A 26,816-nucleotide genomic window follows, 5' to 3' on the forward strand; every position below is an offset into this window, starting at 1 on the left:
GCTGTATTAGAATCGATACAGTTTAAGGAAACTTTAAAGTACTTTCTTCTTTAATCTGGAATTAGGGAAGTCTTCTCTCCAGGTTAAATCAGACCAAATACATCCTCAGTAAGTCAGTCCACAGGACCAGGCCATGGTTTTTTCCTCTTTCTTTCTGCTGAAGTATAAGCACTATTCTTGCCCGCCCTCCCCGCTGACCCCATTCACTTCACTGAACTTTGTTGAAGAATGATGCAGAATTGCAGTTACACTGCTTCTCACTTACGGATGCTCACCTTGAAGTTCTTAAGGGCTTCCTGCAAGCTGCCATGGTGGTAAAGCATCATTCCCCGAAGCTGGAGGGTCTGCACGTGATTTTGGTTCAGCAACAGAGCCTTTTGAAAGCTCTCAGTGGCTGCTTCAAAATTGCCCAGCTCTCTAGGTGTTTAACAATAGCAATGAACATAGTATAGGCATTTCAGTAAACATACAGAATAAGTTATCCTCAGAATTATGGTTCAATCTACAAATACGATACTTTAAGGTGGGTGTTTGCTTTTTTATTTTACCACTTTATAGCTGCTTAGCCTTTGACGCATCACATCCTACTTGCTTTTTCTAAATCTTACCAGATTATAGGATCACCACAGAGCTCTTGAAATTCTTTGGGGGAAAATTAATTTATTGATTTCCAAAGACAAATGCTTATTCAAATCCCTTTCCCCAACTCGTGATCAGCTCCAACCCCTAAAAAATCTTTGTGTAAATTTTAGTTATCTGGATAGAAACATATGTTTCTCCTTTGGAAAAAAGTAAGTAGGTTATAATCATACAGAGGTATAACATTGCGAATCAAATTCATAGGCTTATAATTTAATTTTTTCTGTCACTGAAGGTACTTCACTTAAAATCCAGTAAATCATTATCTACTTTAAAATTCTGAAATAAGAAGTATATTTCAGAATTGTGATCATTTCAGAGTGGAAATGGTTATTACTGACCAGCCTTGCCCTCTTTTATATATCAACATTTTTATAAATAATTGAAGAACCTTCAAAATATCCCATATGTCAACTTTCTATAAATAATGAAGATTTAAAAAATATATATATAACACCCACTTACATTTCTACAGCACTTTACTATTTACTAGGTGTTTTCAAATCTGTTTTCAATTTATATACCCAACAATTTCGTGGGACAGGAAGGATAAATATCATCCCTTAAACCTAGAACAAATCCAAACACGCTTTGTCCAAGTTAGTATGAGAGCTTTTCCAACGATGGCATCAGGTAAATAAGCTCTTAAATGTAATCCTTCCTGAATAAGGCACCTAACAGGGTTTAACAGGGGATTTCCATGACTGTCTCTCTCTTTCCTAACTTTTTTATAGCACCTTTACACGAGTCAGAATGTTAAAAAAAATTTTAAGCCAGAAGTCAGAATGGCTTTGCTGGTCAGGGCAATGCATGTAGTCAGGAAGCCAGGGTCCAGGCACAACTACTCATACCCTACTGAGATGCATCATAACTGTAACATTTCCATCCCGCAATTCTAGGAATCTTCAAACAGATCCTAGTGATGTGGGTATTAACCTTAGTTACTGCCTAAAAAGGCAGCAGCGTCTGTAACTCAGCAGCTTATAATGCCACTATTCAAAGCAACAACTCTTGAAGGACTAACGTCTTCTAGACTAATATATACAGACCGAGGCTGTTTTAAGACACAGTAACAGGTATCACGATATCCTCTTACCCGTGGTTCTATGTTCCAGAGAAGATCTTAATAAGTATGTGAATGCCTATGTGATTTAGAACGACCGTCTCTTTTGGTTAAGAAATGCATTTTTTTTTTAAAAAATCACTATTATTTGAGGCTATCCCACTCTACGCCCTCCCTCCTACCCCAACTATTAGTACTTTACTTACCTATAGGCCTGCCCCAGGCTTTTATATGCATCAATAAAATCAACTTTCTGCTTCAAAGCTTCTTTGAAGGATTCAATAGCTTCCTGTAAAAAGTATATAGAAAATTATTTCATTTGCTTAACTGTTAAAATTGAGTTTCTCTCAAATCACTAAAGGACATATATATATATATATATATATATAAAATACATGGTCTCTGAGTACTTTTTTTTTTTTAAATAGGAGGACTTAAAAAAAAGAGAGAGGTAGAAAGTACAATAAACTATGAGTCTGGAGGATTTAATTTCAATAGTAAACAAATGCATTACTATGAACAACAACAGAGCCTTAAGTTTCTCCTTCCAAAATGGGAAAACAGCTTCTCACTATCTTTTTCATTAGGGCTTTAGTACTGATCACACCTGCATTTTAACATCAGTTCCTTAATTCATAAAAACCCTATGGAACAAAAGTAAGCCTAATAGCTGTGTGAAATGATGCAAAACGATCACAGCTAGCAGCATTTGAAAGTGAACCAATAGAAGAGACAAAAAAAGCAAGCCCAATGTGAAATTATTTATAGAACAAGAAGAAAGGCTCCCAGGATAGCTACCTGAAGGACTCCCATGATCTACGAGGAAAAAAGAAACCGTAAAATTCAGGAGAAACCTTCAAGTTGGGGGCAGGTGGGCATGACTCCTGCCAGCACAGCTCAAGGCGGCACTAAGGGCCCAGAGCTGCACCCACTATGCTTTCAGGGGAGCCCTCGGAACCACAGTGCACTTGGCCGCAGGGGGACTCCCTGGGGAAATTGGTGGTAAAATAAAAATTGGTGATGAAATGTTTCAGAATAAACATCCTAGGCTTACACTGGGATTGAACGTACTTTTCATTATGACTCTATTTATTGTGATTAAAAAAAAATTACGAAGACATTTCCCACATTTCCCAAGGAAAAGACATATCTGACTTAACGGCTATAAAGGCTCACAATCTCTAAGAGCTTTAACTGAGAGACACTTGACTTTAAAACTTCTGGAATAGATCATTTCAACCTGATTAGAGAATTCAGAGCAGAAAACCACTAAAGATATCAAATGCCTTGCCCATGGTAGGCACTCAATAAATATTTAATGCCCCGGTAGGCACACAAAATAGTTTTGCAAAAGCTATACAATCTTGATTCTTTTCAGAAAGTCATTCAGCCCCCGCTCCTTGATTTTCTCAGAAGGGGCCAGCAGGGCAAGAGAGGCTGGCTTTGAAACTCTTCAAAGGCAATACTGAGGACAAAATTGCCTCATGAAGGAATGCCACTGAATAGCTACTGTTTGGGTGAAAGATGAGAACGGATAAATTTTAACACCGAAGAAACGTAAAAGGGCATTCTTCATCGGGCTTCCTGCCGTGACATAATCTCGATCTTTTAGGATTTGTACAACTGTGCTTTTAATTCGACAAACATGTATTGAGCGCCTACTATGTGCCAGGGATAGCAGGAGGTAAGGGGACACGAAGATGGGTGAGTCATTACCTCTGTACTCTGAGAACTCACAGTGTCATTAGAAAGCCAAGTAGGTAACCAGTTTATTAGAATACAAACTAAGAGCTACGGCAGAGATGTGAGGAAGAGGCTCTGGGAATAAAGAGAAAGAAACCACTAAACTGAGCCTGGGAGACCAGAAGAGGCTGTACAGAGGCGCTGACAACTGAGCTGGGTCTTAAAGAACGAGGAGTCTGGTAAAGCAAGAGGGCATCTTGGACGGGGCAGGGGGCACCGCACAGCGGCACAGAGTGCTCACCGACGCTGGGAAAGCCGGAGGGGCAGGAGTGCAGGGGGCATGGGGTCGGGGGGAGTGGGGAAGAGGGAAAGCCGGGGCCAGTAGGAAGGAAGCAACGAGGACTGGGGGCTCTGAGGAGGTGTGGGACCTCACCAAATTTACTCTTTGTAAACATGAAAAATGCTGGTAAAAAAGGAGAAGACACGCTGGAGAGGGGAGAGGATGGGGCCCAGATGCGAGGCGGCTGTGATGGAACAGGCAAGAGATAATGCAAGCTCAGATCGAGACAGTGCCTCTGAGGAGAGGGAAAGAAGGGTCAAATTCGGGAGAGAGTTTTAAAGGCAAACTAAGAGAAAATCTGGTGGCTGTCTGGGTACGAGGGAGGGATGAGGGAGAAGAGAGGGCAGGGAGAGTCTAGGCTGAGAGCCCGGGTGGAGGGAGGCGTTAAGGAATGTTAGGAAGTACGGGGAGGTCGTGAGTCCACTGGGGCGTGTGATGTCTGGGGTGTTTGTGGACGTCTAGTGGAGATGCCCGGGAGGCGGCTGCTGCCCACCGCACTTACTGCATGCTTGGACGCCACAGTTCTTCAAAGTCTGATTTCTCTTCAGCTTTTAAGTCTTTGGTTTCGGGGTTCCTGTCTAATCACTGCACAGCTCTCTACCTCATTCTGCCAAAGAGGGGACATAGCAGAATCAAGATTTTGAGCCATTGGGAACAAAGAAACTACGTTTGTTGAATCAATCTCTAAGCACATGAACTGGCTCTGAATTTGTTGGCATCGTGAATGCAATCATCACCACTTAAGTCACCATCTTCTTTACTAGCTAAAGGGCAGCCATCGCCCTGGGGCTGTTCGGTGTAACTGAACAGAACAAACGCAGGTAACTCTCAAAGTAAAGGCTTATAATATACAATTTTTGAAATATCCTTACAACATGGGTAGAATTCAGTAGAAAAGTTCTTGCTGTTCTACTCCCTAGGAATTTCCAAAACGTCTGATATATCTTCTGAATTGGACAATTGTGAAACTTGTCATGTAATATATCCTAATATATTTCTAAGGTATTATACCATCAAGTAAATAAGCCATCACCCGCTCTGTTTCTAAACTGCTGTTGACCTGGAGAGACCACCTTTAGGGTACAGAGCTAGCTCAAACTCACTGGTCCCTTTAATACTTCGTCTCTACAGTTAACGAGAGAAAGAGAGATATCTGAACTAAGTTCATTAATTTAATTAAGGCATTTCACCACTGACTCAGTTTTCCAATCTCTGTAACTGGGACACCCTCCGCTCCTTCTATACTTCACGGGGATGCTTCTGGGATGAGTGAGACGCTACGGAAACACCCTGACCTCCTCGGACGGCAGATCTATAAAATGCAAAGAAAAAGTCCCCATCTATTACACACGTTGCTGCTGTGTCGGTGGGCATGGTGAAAAGGAGGGAAGACCAAACCGTTTGGTGAGACTGGTTCACTGAGGGGCTGCCAACACTCAGAGAATGAAAGCACTGTTTCTAGGTCTTCATCCGGGAGGTTCGGAATAAACCAAACTGAATTTTGGTCCATGTCTATTTTCTACTTAGTGTCTCTGTTATGGCTCTTTGCTGAAAAATTCTCATTTCGAAATAACACAAAGGGCCCTGCCCACGTTCCTAAACATGGCTTTACAGTTAAAAGTGAAATCAACTGTTTGCATTTGTTTACTTTAAAAATTATCTGGACCCTCTTAGTACTAATAATTGGCCTTTTTTTTTTTTTTTCTATTTCAGATCTCTTTCTCCTCCATGTGATACTCAAGGGAGAGACTCTGAACACAGCATTGCGATTCTCAATTTTTTAACTGAAGGGGACTGAGAGAAGATGAGAAGACAGACGGCAGAGACAAAACAAACTGGAAGACGTCACCTGGCAGCTGCTCAAAGCACATGTTAAATAACTCAAAGCCTGCACTGCCTGTCCGAATCCTCAAAGGGGGACGGAAAGGGTCCCTGTTAGGACCACCTCCACATATTTGCAAAACGGAGATGAGGTGTATGAAGTAAGATTTGCAAAATTCCTTCTAGTTTGGTTTTTAACGGACGGGAGTTATTTTTTTAGAATCCACAAAACTTCGATGAAATTACATTCTCACATGTAAAATAATCTGTATCATAATCAATACCCGATTCTGGTTTACAGTTTATAAAGGGCTTTTCACACGTGTTGTTTTATGGAAGCCTCACTCTCATTCCCAGAGGCAGACAGTAGCGTCATCTCTGCCTGGTAAATGTGGAGAGACGGGCTCAGAGTTCAAGCAGCCGCTTCAGCAGTGCAGTTAATAAGATTCAGAGCGAGAGCTCAGAGCAAGGCCTTCCAACTCCAATTCAGCTCTCTGCCCTTGACATGCATTTACCCCACTGATTCTTACTGAGCACCTACTATGTGACAGGCACTGTCTGTAACACGGAGGACTTACAACTTGTGGCCTTTTTAGAGGTAAACCCTCTCCCCACCCTCCCAGTGTGTGTGTTTATGTGTGTGTCAGATCCTCAGAACTATTTTTAATAATAACACGCGTGCTCTCTCTGCCAGAGTACCCTTCTCTGCCACAGGTTGTTGAAGCTCTTCCCGCCTTTCCAAGTTCAGGGTTAAGTGCAGCCTACTCTGAATTCTCCACCTCCTGGTCAGAATGAGTGTCTTCACCTAGGCGGGCGGGCAGACCGTCTGTGACTCTCAGGCCGGCTGTCTTCAGTCGGGCAGTTTGGAGTGTCAGGCCTTGGGTGAGAGCCAGAGCTCCACTCTCAGCCGTGTTTCTGCCCCTCACCCCGGCCGGAAAGAAGCTGCTGTAGGACAGGCTCCCCAAACAGGCTCGGAGAACGGAGAGTCCCGGGCAGGAGGAGGGGCAGGCAGGCTGGCAGTGACGTCCCTGCCCCACTCAGCTGACACAGAGCCTCTCCTTTGTCCCTCGCCTCCTTCTTCCCACAGCAGCCTTCAAGGGACAGTGCTGGGACCGCTCCTGCAGCCCCCAGAGGATCCGAGGCAGTCTGGCCGCCCCTGACCTGAACGTGGCCAGCGACCCCCTCAGCAGTCCCCCTGTCCCTACCCTCCTCGGCCACCGCTGTATCAGCAACCACTTCCTCAATACAGATTGGGTCTCAACTCTGTATGTCCCCCCAGATCTAGACTTCACAGCCCCTCTGGGCCTAGCAACTCAAGTCGGCACCGGAGACCTTTCAGGGCCCCTCCCCGTGCTGCAGCCCTTCACACTCAGCCTGCCTATTTGCTCAAGGGCCTGACCACGGCCCCGCCCCCCACGTCATCACTCACACCTTCCTCTCGCCCTCAGAGGCCCTTCTCCTTCCCAGCCCTGCTCTGCCTTCCAGGTCAGGACGAAGTCCACTTGCTCTCTGGACCTTCCCTAACTCCCGAGTTCAAATGAATCTTTCTCACCTCTGCTTCCAAAGCACTCTGCTTCTACTGCTTTCTTTCGTGTGTTCACCCTATGATAAGTTATCTGTGGCGAAAGCCTTTGGAAAGTGTATTCGTCCCAAGTGTAAAGCATTATTTCTCCCTTATAACCTTTCGCCCTCTCCCCTTCTGCACCTTCCTCCAAGTACCTATCAGATAGTAGGCGCTCAATAAATATCTCGATGCAAACGACTTTCTAAAATAAACCAATGAGACACTTGAGACGTCATTTTAAAACCTGCCAGACTTAACCCCGCTCAGTTCACCGCAAAGGAGAAGCAGGATTGCTGTAGGTACACGTATTGCGCAGCACTTTCACCTTCAAAAGTCCTCTGTGAAAGAAAGTTAAACCTTTGTATAGCATAGCTATGGGCTGGTTTTTGTTCAGTTCTAAGGACTGCTGAAAGTCTTCGTGGGCTGTTGCATAGTCCTACAAAAAGGAGAATGAAAAAAAATAAATAAAGTAGTATTCGTTAGACATTTGGACATGTCCTACTTTCGACTGATAGAGGAAAAGAAATCCCAATTTAGTTTGTGCCCTTTCTGGCTTTAAAGGAAACATTTCATGACCACGAATATTAGAAGAATGCTTACACTGTTTGTTGAAAGAGTCGATTTCAATTGACAGGAGAAACTCACAAAGGTTTAATTTAAGCACACTGTCTCAGCCGCAAAAAAGAATATTATTTTAAATTCAATTAAAGTCATAATCTGTTACAGAAATTTTACAAATTATTTTCTGGTACTAGCATTTTATTATACTGAATTCTAAAATAATTAGGACATAGATCAACCTTAAAATGTGTTATGTTGAGATTTTTTAAATCTACTTTCTTTTGCAATAGAAAATTGTTATTAAAATGACTGCAAGCCCACAAAAATAGCTATGGCAGTCATAAATACCACTCTGATGATAAAAGATAATCTTGCTAGATTGAGAAGCTACAGTCTGGGAAGCCGCATTAGTTCAGGTTATGGTTTTCGGGTTGGGATACCCAAAGAAATTCAAATTGCACCTCTAAGTTTAACGATCACACATTGACAACATGCATACCTGCTTCTCTATGCTGACATCCGCAAGCACAGTTAAGGTATAATCTGTAAACCAAATTTCTCTTCTTCTGTTTCTCACTCTTTCTTTTCTCCCCCAGCCCAGAATTAGTTACTGCTGACAGTTCAAGCAAGAAAACGTGTTCCTGGTACTTAATATTTCTCCACTGGGTTCGACCTCAGCTAAAGAAAATGCTTTCATAACTGTCTTGTATCACGAGCTATTATAATACAGCCCCAAACCCAAATCTATCCAATAGCAGCTTTCTGAAGTAGAAGGAAAGGCGAAATCTTTATCATCATGAAAGGGCATGTTTTAAGGCAAGAACAATTCACCTCTGATATGAAGTACAGGGTCCCGCGGTGTCTGTACAGCCGTGCTGAGGGCTGAAGTTGAATAGCTTTAGTGAGATCATTCACTGCTTCATTAATTCGTCCCAGAGGGGACAGAATCTATAAACCCAAAAATGTAATTAGGGGAGAAAAGTCCCAACGATCGCCCCTACAACCGTCAATGTTTCTGACTTTTCAATTCCGCTTCACCACCCCACATTCACAATGTGACCCTCTCAGCAGTCTAGAACCCTTGACGCCACGTAGTATGCAGTGAGGTTCAAAGTCAACAGCTGAGGGGCTGCCGATCTTGTCCAGCCAAGGGGATGCAGATGAACTATGACCATGGCAATTGCCTTGCCATTGTTTCACGTTCTAGGTCAAAGCAGATGTGGCTTTTCTTGAAGTGTGACCATTTGTTCCCCAACCTATCATTTACCTTTCAAAACAAAATTTGGCATGTCAAATTAATCTGAAGGATAACTTTGAGCCATTAAAATAGAGGAATTGTTCAACACGGATTGGAGTCCTCCGTGGCGTCTAGCTATGCCGTCTGCAGTATTAAGTGCTGAATGGCAATTTCTAGGATTCCAGGTGTTTTGTAAGCCCTCTTCTGTGAACGACTCTCAACTCAGCAGTCATGATCTGCAAGGCCGTGAAGGAACATCTGCAGGCCTGTTCTGAATGCCCTTTTGATGGAGCCATCGGTGGTGTTCAGGCAACAATGACAATACAGAAGACAGCTCAGAATGCAGAAGTTCACCCAAATGACATAAGAAAACCCAAAATGGGTATCAGTATTCATGCAATCAAGCTCAAGCAATTTATCCGGAACAGATGTCCTTAAATTAGGGTTAATTTTGTTCTTATAATAGGTCATTTCCGTCAAGTTTTACTAACTGGTTTCCTCCTCTGCAGGAGCTTAAAAGCAGCAAGAGAGGGAAGATTCCGGCAGGCACATGACCAGGGGCAAGAAAGCTCAGAGAGAGGAAAGAAATGGAAAACATGCCCTTAGAGTTCAAGAAGCATAGGGGTCTAGGGTTATATTTTCAAAGGAAAAACATCCCAACCCAGTATATTAACCCCTAGAGACATAAGTGAATTATCACACCCCAGCACAACAATCAATACGCATAGTAATGACCAGAGTAACTAAAAAAGGTTAAATTATGTTCACTACATATAGACTATTTCAGAAAGTGTAAAAGCAAATGCTTTCTTATAAAATAATTCCTGACGTATATAAATGGTATCCTGTAATTTAGCTGGAAGAAACACTATGTCGTGACATTATTGCCTGATGATGCCAGAAAAGGGGGATATTACTATATATATTTTTAAGATCATTGGAAATCACTTTTCTGATTACTAACATCATTTGGGGTACACAGTTAGCTTTTTATTAGATATACAAATTTTTTAAAGCTGCTAAATCAGTCTTCTTTCTAAGTGTGCTTAATTAAATTCATGCTTTATCATAACATTTTAGCACAGCATCAGCGTAATGGCGGGGAAAAGCACAGTACCCAGTCCCTGGAGCAGAAGGTCACCAAGTGAACCACCAAACGCTCACCCTAAAAACCAACAGGACTCTCGTGCAGCAGCGGACAGATTACGGTCACTTAACCCTTAGGGTTACAATCCAGAAGTGCCATGAGAAAACGAATTCTTTCATTAATTGAGAAGGAATTTCCTTCAGAAAGCCAAGTCCCCAATAAAACAAAAAACTCATTTTAAGAAACTGAACTGTAACTTCAGACACTATAATTTTGAGAACATCACAAATGCAAACATCACAAATGCAGTTTTAAAATTACTAAAACACTTAGTGTGCCCTTTGCTTGCTAAGTTTTCTCCCCCAAGAGAGGGGGAAAAAGTCATTTGTCCCTTTAGTCCAACTATGAAATCCCACCAGATCAGATAATTAAAAGTTACGTTTTATTCAGATTGAAAACATTAACATAAATTCTAAAGCATTTCACATGGTTAAATGTGCAGTAAAATAAATACAACATGAAACCTGGATAGTTTACTATTGTTTTATGAAAATGGTAAAATGGACCCATTTCATTTAAAAGGGGTGCCTTTGCACACATTCCTTTCTCTGGCCTGAACGCCCTTCTCTACCTTGCTCCCCAGGACATGGCTTCTGACCAGCTCCAGCATCACCTCTTCAGTGAGGCCTCTGCAAACACCACCCACGCCTCTCCCCTTGCCAATCTGTCCCAGGGCTCCGGCAGACCACGCTTCTCTGCTCCTGACCAAGCAGCCCCTCTCCCGGTGTCCACTGTCACACCCGTTACCTGGAACTGTCACCACGTGTTGCCTCTCTGTCTCCACCGTGAGTCCCAAGTTCCAGTTATGGTCACCCTTACCTGACCTACATGTCTATGTAGATAGGTATATCTCATAAAAATTACATCCAAGTGTGCGCGCCCACACGCACGCACACACACACAAGCACACGCACACACACATGCTTCCAAAGGCTATAAATCTCATTTGACCATACTGTCACATTGTTTTGCTGAAGCAAGTCATGTATACAATAAACACGGTGACATATTTTTCAACAAACATTGACAGTGGTAGTACACATCAAAACTGTACACCTTAATACTAAATGTTACTGTTATATGTTAAATCAGGAGTATCACTCGGCCCATAGTTTTCTAGTAATTTCAACTGTGTTTAAGGGCGTTATGTATGTATGGAGGAAAACACAATAGGTATGCGGGAGTTTTAAAATTTCTCAGTAATAAAATAATAGGAAAAAAATCTGAGATTCGACTAATCCAATAACAACAGAGGGAAGAAGAAAGCCACACTCACTTCTGCTCGCTGCTCAAATACCTCTGGACGATCTGGTTCCAAGGTAATTACTCGGCTCAGTTCGAACAGAGAAAGCTCAGCATTCTTAATGTCCTTGAAAAGGCATTAGCTTAGTATGAGATACACTGTTCCTCAAAACCAGCTTGAATAGATTTTCTGAAAAAACTAATAATTTAGCAATGACATAACTACTTATTTAGAAATAAATACGAACTTAGCTTCTAAATAAGAGATCGGCCAAGTTAAATAAGCTCTATTACAATTACTTAACTCACTCAAGTCTACCTACCCATCAACAGCACATGGGACCTGGCTACCTATCCCAAGTTCCACAGAGGGCAAGACATTTTCTCAATTTAACCTATTGAAACACCACATCAACAAATTTCAAGGGATGAGCATGTATGGACACCAGTGTGCAAAATGATGCTGACCAGTGGCAATGAGGGAACAGAGAGGAGCCGTGTCAGCGTCAATCAAAACCCCTAGGCCTACACACCTACACCTGGAGAAGTCTAGGTAAACCTGTTCTCTTTAAAATTTACACATTACTTTATATCAAAAATATATGAGCATGTTACTTTTACATTAAAAGTGCATTAAAGATACAAGCAAATTTCACATCAAGATATAAAATTAAAAGAGATGAGAATGAGGAAGAAGCGCTTTATCGCTGACCTTTACTAGGGCAACTTAGGTCATTTACTGATGCCCTGAACCTAACTAGGGCTATTTATTGATGCTCTGAATGTAACATTGTTTCCTTCCTAAACATCTTCATTCCCAAATCTGAGTTCCTGCTCAGTCTTCCTTCTCAAGTCTCAGAAATATACAAATATTATACAAGATTTCTCCAGTAGGCTGGCAGGCAATTAGGACAGTTTTTTTTAATTGGCAAAGATACAAAAGTGACACTTCTCCCTCAAGACATAATTTCATTTGAATATTTTTAATAGAAAATAATAGAAAAAGTTTACGTAGAATGTTCAAGACTGAAAATTCGGACATCTGATCTTAGACCACTTCGTTATTTACTATATACTCTCAGGAAAAGTCTTCATTTTTATACCATAGTGCCTTTGTTTGACCAAAATATATTGGGTTGACCAAAAAGTTCATCCGGGTTTTTCCGTAACATCATGAGACATACTGTTATTCAAAACCAGCTTCAATAGATTTTCTGAAAAATCCAGTAATTTAGTAATGACATAACTACTTATTTAGAAATAAATATGAACATCTTATGGAAAAACCCGGACGAACTTTCTGGCCATCCAATACTTATTATAACCTTTCTCCTGCGTTCCTCAGAGAAATAAGGGGAATAAGGCTCCAGAGACATATCTATCTGGGAAAGTATAATGTATGGTAACAAATTAAAAATAAATTTTACAGAAAAACCTTTGTTCTTTTATTCAACCTTTAAAAATTGTGGAAGGAACTCAGATTCTAAGTCCTACTACACTACTGATGCCCCGTCTCTCTTTTACAGCAATGAGTGTTTCTCAGGAATTCAGTCAAGGTCTCGTGTTTTTCTAGGCTTATGTCCAGCTCATCATGAAATAAAGTTTAGGCTGCCAAAGGCTGTCCTTTTGGAATAGAAAGTAACCTCAGAAGACCCGGGCAGAAACTCCCATCCCCCCACATCCCAGCCACTTGATCTTGGAGAAGTCTCCTACGGCCATGGTCTCATCTGTGAACTGGAACAACACCACTGCGTGTTCCCTCAGAGCCCGGGGAGCGGTGAGGGGCTCTATGGGAACCCTGGTCCGAGTCTGATCACGTAGACACTATGGCAGGCATAACTATTCCATACTCACATGTAATCCCTTCTTTCCATAGGCTATCCCTCGGCCATAAATTGCACTAACCAGATCAGGTTCCTCCTATTCAGACCAAAACAGAAACACGTCAAAAACCATAAACAAAACAAAACAAAACAAATCAGTTTCTGCTTAAAGCACGTTAATGCCACAAATGACAGCTCTACATTATGCTACCACTACTCATGTCAGTCAATACACAGTCCCCAACCACGAAAGTCTATATTTCTAAAGCTCATTTGAATGAGACATGAATAAGAGTTTTACATCAAAAAAAAAAACAACACTTAAAAATAGAGAAAACCAACATTACTGAGCGCTGTGCTAGTTTCTTTCGCACAGTCGTCTTACTTAAAATGCAATCCTCTCAGCAGCTCTATGCTGGGCCACCAGCAAACACAGCTCAGAGAGAAAACGGAGGTTCGGAGAAGCAGATACAGGAGTAAAGGGCCTGGGTGACACCCCCTCCTAGTTGGTCTGCTTTCAGGTAGTCATGAAATCATCTGAAAAGCAGAGAACCCGTCGGAGCCAGCACAACAAGGAACAAGAGGTGAGTCGACTCCACAGACTGTTGGGGATTAATACAGTCCTTTATTCTAAGGGGTCAGAGTGAGAACCAGACCCTTTCTGCAACCTGCTCCCATGTGGACTGGACGCAACGCCTCTCAGTCCCAAGGACAGGGCGTCTGCTGCCCCTGCCATCGAGTCCCTACGTGTGGGGCAGTGGCGTGAACTCCCGTCCTCATCTAACCTGTGCAATTCTTAGCCTCTTCTCTGAATGCTTCCCTGCATATTTAAGAAGGAAGAGTACACAGCCTCTGGCTATAAGGTCCTGAAGGAAGAACCTGACAGGGCTACAGCAGATGAGCTATTCTAGAGGCTAATCTATCTATTATCAGTTTCAAATCTGAGATCGGGTGTCTGCGGGTATTGCCGAAAAAGACACATCAACTTCAATGATGAGAAAGTGCGAAAAAATAAAGGATAAGATGCTGTGCACGGAAAAACAAAAAAAGGCTACTATAAACAGAATCAGGTACATCACCTCAGGTAGCAAGTGGGTGCATCGCTGCCTACAGCCCAGCCCGCAGATGGACCTCATGGTATATGGAGAATTGGAAAAATTCAAGTAAATAATTACAGATTTCTAGCTTCTCTTGGAAAATAAAAAAATCCAACAATGACAGACCCACATTCGGGCATGGGAATGTGAGAACGTGACAAAGACATAGGCACCGGCTGCCTATTTCGATGAAGGGCGTGTACTCACCAGCTTACCATGAGCCCACCCTTGGTCTCTGCACTACGTCAATTCACTTTGCTCATCTAACGTGTTTCTCTGGCTCCCAGAGAGTTCTGGGTCTCTGATTCATAACGTATGTGTAACCGACATGAAAGGTTGTCCACGCTAAATTTGCTAAATGGGAAAAAGTATGAGTGACAGAACGAGAGAGGAATGGTAGTCACTTCTGATAAATAACGCTTACATAGGATTATGTGGGCCAGTAGGTGCATAGAAAAAAAGCTCTAACAGTAGTTTTCTCTAGAGAGTGGGATTACTAGGTGTCTTCCTATTCTGCATAATACACTGATGCATTCCTTTTAATTGTTTAAAACAAACACACGTACAGTTATAATCAGAAAAAATATGTGTTAAGTAAGGCATATTACAGAGAATAATAGAAAACTACTGTCAACTGAAAATATCGTATTTAAATAAATAAAGAGAAAATTTATTATAAATTATAGAAAATTTAGGAGATGAAGAAAAGCTCAAAAAATAAGGTAAAAGGCATCCTACAATCCTGTCACCCAGAGATAACACTAAACATTTAAATGTTCCTCTGGAGACTTCCCTGGTGGCGCAGTGGTTAAGAATCCGCCTGCTAATGCAGGGGACACAGGTTCGAGCCCTGGTCCGGGGAGATCCCACGTGCCGCAGAGCAAATAATCCCGTGCACCACAACTACTGAACCTGAGCTCTAGAGCCCATGTGCCGCAACTACTGAGCCCGCGTGCTGCAACTACTGAAACCCGCGCTCCTAGAGCCCGCGCTCTGCAACAAGAGAAGCCACCGCACTGAGAAGCCCACGCACCGCAATGAAGAGTAGCCCCAGCTCGCTGCAACTAGGGAAAGCCCACGCGCAGCAACGAAGACCCAACGCAGCCAAAAATAAAAATTAAAAACTAATAAATAAACACATAAATATTCCTCCTGGCTTAAAGAAAGGCAGAGCAAGTAGTTTGAGAGAGGGATACAGGTACAGAGGGTGAGGAGAAGCAGGAAAAAGAGTTCCCCACTGAGGAATCAAAGTCAGGCGGTCTTCACGTTTTTCCCTAGCAACGGCACCTGCCAGAAGACAGAACAGTCAACAGAGCAGCACCTCGGCCAGGCTGGGTGGGGCTGGTGAGCCCACGCAGCTCACGCCTGCTGATGACAGGCCTCCAGGGAGAGGAAACCCCACTTTCAGAGAAGCTTTTCTCCTCAACTGAGGAAAATTTTATACCAGATGACAGGAGGTTAGTTAGAAAAAAGTGCATTTAAATAACGAGTTATTCTACTTGCGCGACGGACATCTCCATACACCCAGTGGCCACTCCAGCCACCCTGGGAGTCGTCCTCATGTCCCCAGCCAACATATCTACTCAAGATATCCCGGTGCTTTCACCTGCTGATCGATCAGCCACTGTCCAGTTTGCAGCCTTCCCCTCTCACCTGGCTACTGCAATGGCCTTAAGAACGCTCCTGTTTCTTCCCATCCAGTCTCCAGGCCCACACTAAGCCGTCTCAGGGTGATCATGACACTCCCCTGGCTGAGACTGTTCACTGCCCCCCAGCACCTACACTAGCAAAATTCGAACATTTCCACTCTCATCCACAGTAGGAAATACATTTTACACCGTAACCCAGTACACTCATACGTGTATACATAAACATACACACAAACACACCAGAAACAAGTGTCACTAACGTCGCATCAAGAGCCTCACTACACACAGTGTAATCTGGTACTTCCTCGTCTGGTATGTTTCATTAAAAAAAGCTAGTCTTGACTCACCAATTAATTTCAGGGCCCACTAAAAGGTAGCGCCTCGTAATTTGAAAAACAGTGAGGTAATATCTAAATGCCTTTGCAAAAAGTACTGATCATTTTCCTGCCTCTCTGTTCACCTCCTTCCTCTGCCCCACTCACAATTCATACTCTAAAAATTGGCTTAATGGGGACTTCCCTGGTGGCGCAGTGGTTGAGAGTCCGCCTGCTGATGCAGGGGACACGGGTTCGTGCCCCGCTCCAGGAAGATCCCACATGCCGCAGAGCGGCTGGGCTCATGAGCCATGGCCGCTGAGCCTGCGCGTCCGGAGCCTGTGCTCCGCAACGGGAGAGGCCACAACAGTGAGAGGCCCGCGTCTCGCAAAAAAAAAAAAAAAAAAAAAAAATTGGCTTAATGGGACTTCCCTGGTGGTCCAGTGGTTAAGACTTCGCCTTCCAATGCGGGGGCTGTGGGTTCCATACCTGGTCGGGGAGCTAAGATCCCACATGTCTCACGGCCAAAAAACCAAAACATCAAACAGAAGCAGTATTGTAACAAATTCAATGAAGACTTTTAAAAAATGGTCCACATCAAAAAAAAAAATCTTAAAATAATAATAAAAATTGGCATTACTTAATAGTTCCCTAGATACAACAGGGTCTCCCAAGCTCGGTGCATTTGCAAATGCTCTCATCTGCCTGAAACACCCACCCACGGCCTCTGTGCCCAAGAAAGTCCTTCAATCCTTGAACCCTCTCTTCTGATGCCTTCCAGATGCCCCTGGAAAATAGATACGCCCCTCTCCTCTGTTCCACTATATGTCATATGGATGTGAGTCATTCATTCAACAAATATTTACTCAGGGCCAGCTATGAGCCATGTCCCGGCCCATGTGCTATGAATACCATAGTAAGCGAAAACCAACACAGAAGGCAAAAAAGATTCTTGCCTTCTTGGAGCACAGCCAAAGAATCACAGACATAAATGTAAAGTTACACCTTCAGTAAATGCTAGAGTAATAAATGGTGCTTTTAGAAAACGTATAAAGACTTAAACAAGGTTAGGAAGGATTTCCTACGGGAGAGATACCTGGGTTGAGATCTGTAGAGGATGGGGGAATCCCAGAATGACTGGTCCAGGCAGCGGGGGCAGACGGTACAAAGGCTCAGAGGGACGCGGGGAACACGGCATCTCCAAGCTGAGGTTGGAGAGGCAGGTAGGGACCTCATTAAGGATTTTTATCTCTAACCTAAAAGTAGCAGCAAAGTATATGTGTGTTTAAAGTACATGTTTGTATGGTATGTACATGTGAGTGTGTGTGGAGGGTGTGAGGAGAGAAGCCAGGAACCGAGAGCCCCATCTGTCATCTGGCAGATGGAAGTGGCTCAGCCGTGGTTTGAACAGAGCCGGGAGTAGCAGATGGACAAAGGAGATACTTAGGAGGCACACAGACAGAGCTGGTGATGAAGTAAGTGGCACACATGTGTGTGGAACATGTAGCCTCACATAACCCTGCGCCATTCATTGAGCTTGGCGACACTAGGATACGAGTAGGAATTCTTTTTCAGTTGTGGCTGGGGAGGGTCTGGTGGGATCAGGGGAGAGCAGGCAGTCGATTTTGGAACCCGTAATACTAGACTATAACTATGATAACTACCGCAATAACTAAACATCCTTCTGTGCGGTTGCAAGAAAATTCTGAAAAGAAGAGTCAGTCGAATGGAGAAAACCTAAATACGTTACAGATGCACATGTTTGTTTTCTCTAGTATTCAATTTACATGTTCTTTTTAGAATTTCTTTTCGACAGCGTAGAAGGATCTATAATTATTGTGGCTGTTACCACACCACAATATAGCCTAGTATTACAGGTTCCTAAATATAAATAGTAGATTTTATTGCTTTTTCTGATTGATACAACTTTATTACTTTATCACTGGCTTTGGATGTTAACAAGTCAAAACTCTTTCTTTGTGAAATGTCACAATGAATTATTGTTTCAAATAAAAAACAATGTTTATTTCTAAAAACTAATTGAGCTCAGAATATCATTCCAAAGTATTTTTGAATACACAAGTCTAATAATATTTACACTTTATAAAGTTTTCAGAATTTTAAATAAATTAAATTAAACTAATATTTCAATCATCCAATATTACCCACTTTATGCAAATGCAAAATCATGGTATAATAAGACTGTTATCTTACTGGATCATGTCCACTTAAACGTCTCAATTCCCAAAAGAATCGATTTTTTTAAACCCATAAAAGTCTAATTTACCATCTTCATTATATTGTTTACATAGTGATTTTAAAATTTACAAATATTTATTTTTCCGCCACAAGGCTGGCTTTTTGTTAAAACTCGAAAGTCACTGGATCAAAGACAAACGAATAAGTCAAAAACGTCACTGCACAGCAACGTAACAAGGATTAAGTTCTGTGTAAGTGGCAGGCGCACATACATATGTACATAAAAGATGGTTACAAGATCATGTGCAGAGGAATGTTTTACACTTTGTCTGCTAATGCAAAGTTCTTTCATGAATTCAATTCCACCAGAATCACATCAGAATCAGATGAGCTCAAGGTCACACAACTAACAGCAAAGGCCAACTGCCTCATAACACTGTCACAGCACTTACGTCACCCAGCCCTGCATGAGCATCAAAGCAGCACAGACATCAGGAAAGGGTCCCACTTTCAAGAACGCTATGATGGAGGTGCTGACACATGTGCAAGTGACACAAGGACACTGACGTGGAGACAATACTGACTGATACGCTTTTAAAATCAAGAGGTTCCAATGAAGACGGACAGATCTATTAAGTCTTGAAATTGTGCTCAGTTGGAAACCTTGATGCTCAAGGAACACTGTATTCCTTTATAGACGTGCCAAACAACCCATACTTGGATAAATATTCAAAGGAACAGTTTGAAACAACAAAGATTATGGAAATAGCCCTTAAGTTTGTTCTCTGATGCTGGAGCTAAGACCACAAGAAAGTATAAAAGCTTTACATCAAAAGGTCACTCTGGAATATGAGTGGCCTTCATGCATAGATCCAAATTTCACGTTAAATGATCCTATATAAATGGTGACTATAATAAAATCCTAGCCCCCATGGCCCCATCTGTCTTCAGCTTTCTATGAATGAAGTCCGATCCTATGCACTCCTGCTTCACCCTGGAGTTCGCGGGCTGTCCAAGAGAAACACTTTGTCGGGAGATAACAAGCTAAAACAAACTGGAAAAGCTTGTCTGTGAACAGTTATCACTGAAGATTTGTTAAACGATGTTTATTGGCTTAAAAATAAAGAGTTGGGCTTCCCTGGTGGCTCAGTGGTTGAGGGTCCGCCTGCCGATGCAGGGGACACGGGCTCGTGCCCCGGTCCGGGAGGATCCCACATGCCGCGGAGCGGCTGGGCCCGTGAGCCATGGCCGCTGAGCCTGCGCGTCCGGAGCCTGTGCTCCGCAACGGGAGAGGCCACAACAGTGAGAGGCCCGCGTACCGCAAAAAAAATTTTTTTAAATAATAAATAAATAAAGAGTTGTCGCACATGTGGAAAGATCCTGCAAGGAACAGGTGAACATCTGATAGCATATACTGACCAAAAATGACCCTCTGGTGATGCTGAGTTGAGTCCTAACTTGGCATCCCTCCATGCTTGAAGAAACGCTTTACCACTATTCTGAATACTGGATACGAAAAAGTATTGCTGGGGTAAAAATCAGTTTCGTTACTGCCAAGACCCAGTATTGCTGCATTTGCCAATAAAAGAAAAGGAAGAGCAGTTAGATTTAAAGAATGGTCATACTTTAAAAATACAATATAAAGAGATTGATTTATGCAAATTCTGATTCATGGTAAGAAAAGGAGTTTTGGTCAATTAGAGAAGTAGCAATAACTAATCTTTGGACACTTGCTACCGTGTGGTTGTGCAGTTTCTTGATGAGATTGGCTATCAGAGATTTGAAGAAATCCATGAAAAGCTCTTAAACAGGAATTATGTGCATCAGTTTCAAACATAAAGCCTAACATGGAAAAGTTATGTCCAGAAAAGCAGGATCAAGTCTCTTATTAAAATTTTTAAAAAGAATTTTAGCACTTAATGTCAAATCTTTGTATTTTGCATTTAGCATAGTCATATAACGTAAAGAAAATGTGACAGATTTTCACCAAGCTCTATCTGGATGTCTCTAAATGTGCTCCTGCTTACTCCAGCGTGTCATGATTTTCCACATGTGTTATAATGCAGAAAAGGCTGGGAAGCACCGAAACAAAGGGGAAGAGAGACATCCCCAAGAAGAGCACCGGCAGGAAAGCCAAAGGCATTGAATTCCCATGTAAAGACGCGTCATGAATGACAACGCAGTCTCGTCTTCTGCGGGCCCGTAGCATTTGAACTTTCTGCTGCTCCATCATCCTCTATTCCTGCCCCATCGTAGCCTGAATCACCAAAGTCACCAGTCCAACCTTATAACCCACACATTCTCAAAGAAAAATTTACCAGTCGAAAGCAACCCAACGCAGATTGATGAAAATGTTATATCAAACTTCAACATATTAATACCTTTTCATAGCACAAAGAGAAAAATTCTGATCTACTTTCTGAATGCAACTGCAAGGAAAAGATGTTTTACGATAATAAATGGACAACAGAGATACTATGGAGTCACTAAAATTATGATTGTAGAGAAAGACTGAAAAACATTTATAAAATTAAGTAAAAAAGTAACACAAAATAGTACATAAGTTCAGATTATAAAAAACAAATGCATACTTTGAAAAGGTCATAAACTTAAATAATGGTAGAGTGGCAGAATTAGGAAATTTTTCATTACTTAAAGTTTTTTCTTTAACGTTGTTATATTGCCTTCAGCTAGACGGATAACAATATTTTTCAAAAAGTTAAATGAATTGCTAATACGTCTGCAAGCCTGTACTGTTGTCTTCTGTTGGCTACCGTAAATTAGCTGACATTTGCTCCTATAAATGTATCAAAACCTCCCTTTCAAGCCAGGGTGTTAAAGTGCTTTCTTACCTTTTTAAATACTGCAATGCTAAACAGAAAGGCGATTTTTAAAACTTTATAATCTACCCATCGTACTTTAAACTCCACTGAAGAATATTATTCCCTATGACCACTCAAACACATAGCCGCTTGGATCTAAGCACTTTAAAGTAATAACTATAAAAATGTCTTATTGATTATTTGAGAGTGAAGATGGAATTGTCAACATAATTAATCATATGTTTAAAAAGAGAAAACAAAAGCAGAGCAAAAATTTCAAAAATAATACTTTAAAATTAAGTCTGCCTGCTGGATTGTAAACTATCTATTGGCTCTTACTGTATTAGCACAGATGAATATGCCAGAATGGTCCTTGGAATAGCTGAAATTAACTGAGCACTTACTATGTGCCAGGCACCTAGTAAAGTACTTTTTAGGATATTTCATTCAAACTGAACGAGAATATTTTTGGAGGTAGTTATTATTATGCCCATAATCCAGGTGGTTAAATAACTTGCTAGTAAGCAGCAGAGTAGATGAGAGCTTGGGTATTTCTAACTCTACTTGACCCTCCTGGACAGAGAATGGATAATGGCCAGGCATCTACCAGAGTACAGTTAAATCATGACCTGAGATACACAGCCAGCAATGTCAGGCTGCATTGCAGGTCTCCTATGCAACTCTTACACTTGCGTATGAAAGCACTTGGTCTGTACCGGATTTTAACACAGCCATCAATCAATAGAGGCCCAATACTTCCACTGAAGAGTCTCATAATTACACTTTAAGGTGAGAAACAAATCCACGAACGGACTTAAGCGTGCAGATCAACTCCTGCATGGAGAGTAAACATCCGTAGCTCTAAGAATTTCCAGTGTCCACATCTCATGGGAGACATCAAGGTAGAGAGGAAAATGAACTGAAGCTAACGTCTGTCTTTTTGAAACTTGGTTTGAATCTCACCTCTGCCACCTGATGGTGGGGAGACTACAAGCAAATTGCCTGATCTCCTTAGATCGCATTTTCCTCCTTTAAAATAAAGTAATACTGCAAAGATTAAATGAGAGCATGTTACAAGGCCTGCACTAAGAAAGTGCTCAGTCAGGGCTGATTTCCTTTACTTTCTTGTAAAATCTTAAAATCCATGTTTTATTGCAGCACTTTCGCTATGCGTAAGTCCATATTTTTGTCGTGACTATAAACTTGCAATCATATAATTAAGAAGAAAAATTACCTGAAGCATTGTTGAAAAATGTCTTATTGCTTCATCATAGAGACCACTGCCAATCAACACATATGCAATAGCTATGAAAAAATACAGAAACATTAAAGGAACGAATAAAGGATCTCAGACTGGAATCGGTAACTAAATTCTTTACCAAATCTTAAAAGGCAGCTCCAAGGACTAGAAGCAGTTAAAGAAAACCTAGAAGTTAATAAGATGTAATTGAATTCTCCTACCACTCAGCACTTGCTAATCAGTCTTCTATTTCCATCTAGATTTAAATTATTAAAGCCATCTATAAAACACCCGCCTACAAGAAGTAATTATCTTTTTCTAAGCCCATCACTCACTTTCAAATACCAAATAATCTTTACGATGTTTCTTATCTATATATACAAAAGAGCTAGTAATAAGCCTGAATAATGTCCATATAACATGGCAATGTGACTTTACTGTGAAAGTTAGAAGAAATACCCCAATAGCATCACATATCTCGATTCCTGCAGGTGCTGAATTTACTGCCAATTACCTAGTAAGAACAAAAACAGAGGCTCCAATTAATATATATTAATATAGTGCTTAACTGTAGATATAATTCACAGCACTGCAAAAGGCCACTAGTCTTTTCTCTAGCTCTTCTATTCAAAATACAGTCAAGACACTACTCAAAATATACTCTAAAGATCACAAATAGTTTTTAATCAAATTGTTTAGGTAAGTGGTATTTTGAAATTAGAGCCATGAATATCTCTTAAAACATGGCACAACTTAGACTAAACGTTTTCACCTGTCAAAAAAACCAATAAATTTTAATATTCTAGATTACATTTTTATCTATAATATTTGCCCTAACTCCCTAAAGTCCCAAATATCCCTGAAAAATTGTATTCCTAACTCAACATAATACTATTTTGATCATATTTCTTTGCAAAAAAGGCTTTATGCAACCCTCTAATTCAAGGACATAATTACGTGTTCAAGAAGATGGGTAACTAAAACTTTTAATGTCATTCAGAGTTTAAATTCCTTGACACTAAAAAGTAGTCAAAACATTAAATGCAGAAAGAGATTTAGAGTATCTTTATAACTAACCTGAGAAAAGTAAAGTTCAGAAACATACAAGAGCTTTTGGGGGCATTCATCAACATGAAAAGAGGACCGTTTTCATGCTAATTGTTTTGGAAAGATAATTAAGCTCAAACTCCTATTCAGAATAATGGGAATGGATGCTATTCAGGTAGTTGTAGCAGACAATGAGATAACCAGAGACCTCTTCGGCGGGGGTCAGCGGCATTAGTAGTAAAAACAACAACAACAACAATAATAGTTACATGTACAGTACCCTTAATACGTGCCAGGCACAATCCTAATTATATACATGTATTATAGCCCATTTACTCCTTAATCGCAGTGAGGTAGGTACAACTGTCATCCCCATTTGCAGACAAGGAAATGAAGCATTTAAACTGTCCAAAGACAGCATGCGGTGAGACGAAGGAAACAGGCTGCCTGGCTCCAGGACCCACCCATCTCTGAGAAAAATCTGGGCTGCACTGAAACTACTGTGCACGGGGCTGGACTGCAAAATCGTTTGAATTCCTCGATGATTGGATGAACAGGGACTGAAGTATAAACTTGTGCATTTTTGAGTGTAGGAAGGTACTTTAGAAAGCCAAGAACTGGGCTCAGATTCTGGCCCCGCCACTCGCTGGCTGTGTCACCACAGGGACCTCAGTCGCTCTCATGACTCTCTGAGTCTTGCTTAACAAGCCTGTAGAAAATTTTCTTAGATTCCTTTCAGATCTAAATTTTCAGAATTTCCTACCTATCTTCCCATAATCAGTAAATATCTGTTGAATGAACAAATGAATAAGTGACCCATAAAAACATATACGGCTTTAGCGGATAAATGTTATACTTGGCGACATGTTGAAAACTTTCGTCCTTGGCTAGCCTACTGAGCTCCACTCAAATAAAATCAAATGCAGCTCTCAAATATTTCCATCTAAAAGTAAATATTTTTTTGAGAAAACCCCAAAAGTATGCATTAAAAAGTAACCTAAATCTTGGACAAATATAAATAACTGTTCGTACTAGGATCTAAATTTGGTTGTGGGAGTTCAAAGACATAAAGGAAAAACCAGGATAGCTGGAATCTCCCAGAAATTGTTAATAACCAGCAATTCCACATCTCCGCACAACGTGTATGTTGACAGAGGTCATTTTTCCAAGAAAAAACAATACTGAGGTTCAAAAGCTCCTAAGCCAGCTCAGGGACTATCCTATCCCAGGGTGTACTACGATTATTCTTAGAGCACAGGACAGGCCTGGCACACGTCAGACTCTTAATTCATTATTTAATAAATGAATATAAGGCTGAACAGAATCCAAGGGCTACAACAGAGACCAGATCTGATGCCTTAAAGGATAATTAATTCTCAAAGCCCGCTCAAAGAATATAAACAAAAAGTGATTAATACTTTCAAAATAGTCAACTCTCAATTATCCGCACTAACAAAGGAAGAAGCCAATACAAGAAGTGCTCAGTCTTAATATAAAATGCATATGGTAGAAGAAAGGATAAAATGGTTATGTGTAAATCAGACAGAAAAAAATTTCTGCAGGTGCTTTGGGCCACCAGGCAACCTGTGGGGGAACGCACTTATGTGAAATCTGTCCAGCTGCAGTGTTCAGTCCTCTATTCAATTTTGTTTCCACTCTTTCAAGTGTGAGCTGACCAGGCACTGATGGAGACACACCCAGAGCATATCAGACACTGGCGAAACCAGACTGTTTTAAGACATGCCTCGAACAAGCCAAACTGCATGACCCGTTTGCCGATTAGAATGAACTCAACTTTCTACACCCACATGCTTAGACCCAACAATAACTGATTGGCCCCACAGTAAAATTAACTCAAACCTAGCTATTTTATTACAAAGAAGACTGAAGTAGGTATGATTCTCTCCTGCTTTTACTTCTCTATTGTTCATATTTGATGACAGCACACAAATAACCTTCTAATGAATGCTAGTAGCTCATAAGAACTCGTTACCATAATTATTAATCTCCATAGAAACACAGGTGTGGAACAGTCCTTACGGATTCCATCCAGACCTTTTATTTTATGACTTATAGTACCGAGACCCTCACAAGGGTTGAATGCCCTCCCTACCCAAGATCAAACCTCTCGTGCTGGCAGAGCCAGGCTCTGTGCTCTTTCTGTCTCACCATCCTGCCTACCTGCTCTGCATCTGATCATAAATTCTAGGCAAATATCCCAGGAACGGCCCCCGAGTCAAGTCTCACCTAACTCTTCATTTGTGCTGTCATTATCAGTAGCAAATGGGAATCTCTTTTGTTCGGCAATAGACTTGGCCTGGCTCTGAAATAAAAACAAACATACATTTTTAGCTTATCGCAGATGAGAAACTTACCATGAAACCTGTATTTAAAAGAATTAAAGCTACATTTGATTTATATGAAAGCAAGAAAATATTCACATTAAGTCATAGCAATCATGTACTTCAGGGACACAATTTGTGCTGTAACTGATTTGCTTCCTCTTCTTATCACTAGTGGTTTTTGGTTTCCAGGAACACCTATCGTCTTACTTTCATGGGGATTAATCTTCCCGGCTGTTTCAAAGCTCCCTCCACAGACTACTCAATGACATCGATCACGTTACAAAGATCACACTCTAGTGTTTGGTCTCCAAAGTGGCTTGATAACAGAATATTTTTTTAAATAAATTTATTGATTTCTGACTGCGTTGAGTCTTTGCTGCTGCGCGCAGGCTTTCTCTAGTTGCGGCGAGCAGGGCCTACTCTTCACTGCAGTGCTCGGGCTTCTCATTGCGGAGGCTTCTCTTGTTGCGGAGCACGTGCTCTAGGGGCGCGGGCTTCAGCAGTTGTGGCTCGCGGGCTCAGTAGTTGTGGCTCGCAGGCTCTAGAGCGCAGGCTCAGTAGTTGTAGTGCATGGGCTTAGCTGCTCTGCGGCATGTGGGATCTTCCCGGGCCAGGGCTCGAACCCATGCCCCTGCATTGGCGGGTGGATTCTTAACCACTGCACCGCTAGGGAAGTCCCCCAGAATATTGCCTTTTAAGCTTTAAAAATAGTTTAGAAGTAAGAGCTACAGTTTGTTGGGACTTCCCTGGGGGGTCCAGTGGTTAAGTCTTCGCCTTCCAATGCAGGGGGCCCAGGTTCGATCCCTGGTTGGGGAGCTAAGATCCCACATGCCTCGTGGCCAACAAACCAAAAAAAAACATAAAACAGAAGCAATATTGTAACAAATTCAGTAAAGACTTTAGAAATGGTCCACATCAAAAAAAATCTTTTTAAAAAAAAAGCTATAGGTGGTACAGGGATGACACCATAATAGGACCAGCAA

The 26,816-nt window shown here is 41.5% G+C and overlaps 1 protein-coding gene across 9 annotated transcripts in view; it reads right to left on the bottom strand.

Annotated features, from left to right (window-relative positions):
- Positions 1 to 26,816, bottom strand: part of TTC13 (tetratricopeptide repeat domain 13) — a 93,569-nt gene that overhangs the window by 22,814 nt on the left and 43,939 nt on the right. For 3 of the 9 annotated variants that reach the window (XM_030763507.2, XM_022553187.3, XM_089897393.1), the window contains exons 3-10: positions 25,736 to 25,811; positions 22,436 to 22,506; positions 13,152 to 13,217; positions 11,332 to 11,424; positions 8,503 to 8,619; positions 7,436 to 7,546; positions 1,909 to 1,991; positions 276 to 417 (exon numbers count right to left, since the gene is read on the bottom strand). In XM_030763507.2, the coding sequence (XP_030619367.1) occupies positions 276 to 417; positions 1,909 to 1,991; positions 7,436 to 7,546; positions 8,503 to 8,619; positions 11,332 to 11,424; positions 13,152 to 13,217; positions 22,436 to 22,506; positions 25,736 to 25,811 (759 nt within the window). Of the gene's footprint in view, positions 1 to 275; positions 418 to 1,908; positions 1,992 to 7,435; positions 7,547 to 8,502; positions 8,620 to 11,331; positions 11,425 to 13,151; positions 13,218 to 22,435; positions 22,507 to 22,900; positions 22,956 to 25,735; positions 25,812 to 26,816 lie in introns of all 9 variants that reach the window. The other 6 variants (XM_030763509.2, XM_089897394.1, XM_089897392.1 and 3 more) reach the window with 3 other exon arrangements.

Source organism: Delphinapterus leucas, chromosome 16 (assembly GCF_059928025.1).
Source record: "Delphinapterus leucas isolate spDelLeu-1000000601 "Yukka" chromosome 16, BTC_Dleu_Yukka2, whole genome shotgun sequence".
NCBI lineage: Eukaryota > Metazoa > Chordata > Mammalia > Artiodactyla > Monodontidae > Delphinapterus > Delphinapterus leucas.